This window comes from Cyprinodon variegatus, unplaced genomic scaffold (genome assembly GCF_000732505.1).
Source record: "Cyprinodon variegatus isolate N-32 unplaced genomic scaffold, C_variegatus-1.0 Scaffold1453, whole genome shotgun sequence".
Taxonomy (NCBI): domain Eukaryota; kingdom Metazoa; phylum Chordata; class Actinopteri; order Cyprinodontiformes; family Cyprinodontidae; genus Cyprinodon; species Cyprinodon variegatus.
Window position 1 is genome coordinate 71,125 of NW_015151906.1, and position 1,458 is coordinate 72,582.

Consider the following 1,458-nt stretch of genomic DNA (forward strand, 5'->3'; position numbering starts at 1 on the left):
TAGGTCAACAGAATTTAGAAAAAAAAACAACCCAAAAACCAGCATCTAATGCCACAGAAACAGGTGGGGGAGGAGGGTCCCCACATTTTCTATGATACAGTTTAGTCCATGACTGGCTGTCAGAGGAGAGCTGGTCTGGTGGAGGGAGGTTGCTGCGCTCTTCATCCTGCAGTCCATGAAGATGGAGACTGGGGCGCATGACCTGACCTCAGCGTGGCGTTTAAGGGATGGTGAAGGTCGCGCAGCTTTAACGGAGTAAAAGGCTCAGACTGGACTGAACTCTGCGAGCTTTGATTCCTGGCTGGTCCCTCGGTTTGGGTTTTTAGAAGCTCTGCTTTGGTAAACTACCTGACGAGTCTGACAGATGTCTGTTAAATTTAAAACACAAAAGAGGGAAAAGTCAACTTTCTTGTTAGACTGAAATAAATACCTCATTTACTCTAGCCTTTTGAAGCCGGTCCGATCATGGTAACCATGGTAACTGTTGAGTGTAAATGGAACTGGACCGTGCCAGAGACAACTGAAGCGCGCTGAATCTAGTACTACCGGTAGTTCAACAGCAGGACTCGGCACGGTTCATCTGTGGCTAGCGTTAGCGGACCGCCTCGTCTCCTATTTACAGTCAGATGACTTATTTTGCAGGTTTTCCGGCGTGTTCGGCTTTGCAATTCACAACACGAATTTCTTCTCAGCTTATTAACAATAACTGGCATTAAAAGCCTGTGGTTCATCCTGTGATGATGCTGAAACCGAGGCTCTCATTAAACTTTGGGTGGAGGAAGCTATCCAGGCACATCCTGGGAGCCGCCATTTCTGTTTGCGTAATTCCCGCCTTGAGAGCTGTAGTCCCGTGGACCACCAAAAGGAGGCGAGGAACCGTGTTAGCATGATGTGTAAGAACTTCCAAAAAAGTTTAAAATCAATCCTCTGGACTTTGTTTCCAAGTCTGAAGACGTTTCTCTTCCATCCAGGAAGCTTTTTAAATTCAAAATGTCAGAAATAGCGTTTAGTTCCAGGTTTTATCCAGTGTCCTGCAATGCCCCATACCTGTCTATGTCTCTGAAAGGGGGGTCATTAGAGGGAATTGCTGGTCTGGCTGAATAGGGGAGGTCTTCTGTTCTCCTATAAAGGGGGTGGGGCTGCGATGATAGCGGGAAGGAATCAACTCTATCACTGCATTGGAGGTTTTTGAAAGCTGAGTCCTGGGTTGTTCTCCGTGCATTGGTCAGGCGCGCTAACTGCTGCGTCACCTCCAAGCCCGATTTTTCTTTCTTAAAAGTTGTAGGGAAATCATATTTACATGTCAAATCATTCAGGCTTAAACATGTATATAAATGTTTTCTTTGTCAGACCATATTGTCCCAGAAGTTAGAAATTTTCTATAAAAAAGAAAAAATCCTGTCTTAAAATCTGTGTTTTTTTCCGTTATCTTCTGCAGGCCAGTTAGTTCTACGTCAG

The 1,458-nt window shown here is 45.3% G+C and overlaps 1 protein-coding gene across 1 annotated transcript in view; it reads right to left on the reverse strand.

Annotated features, from left to right (window-relative positions):
* Window positions 1-16: 16 nt before the first annotated feature.
* The window catches only part of LOC107103460 (sickle tail protein-like), an 8,352-nt gene continuing 6,910 nt past the window's right edge, over window positions 17-1,458 (reverse strand). Inside the window, exon 4 of the mRNA XM_015403177.1 lies at window positions 17-368. Within this exon, the coding sequence (XP_015258663.1) occupies window positions 323-368 (46 nt within the window). The 3' untranslated portion in view covers window positions 17-322. The remainder of the gene's footprint in view (window positions 369-1,458) is intronic.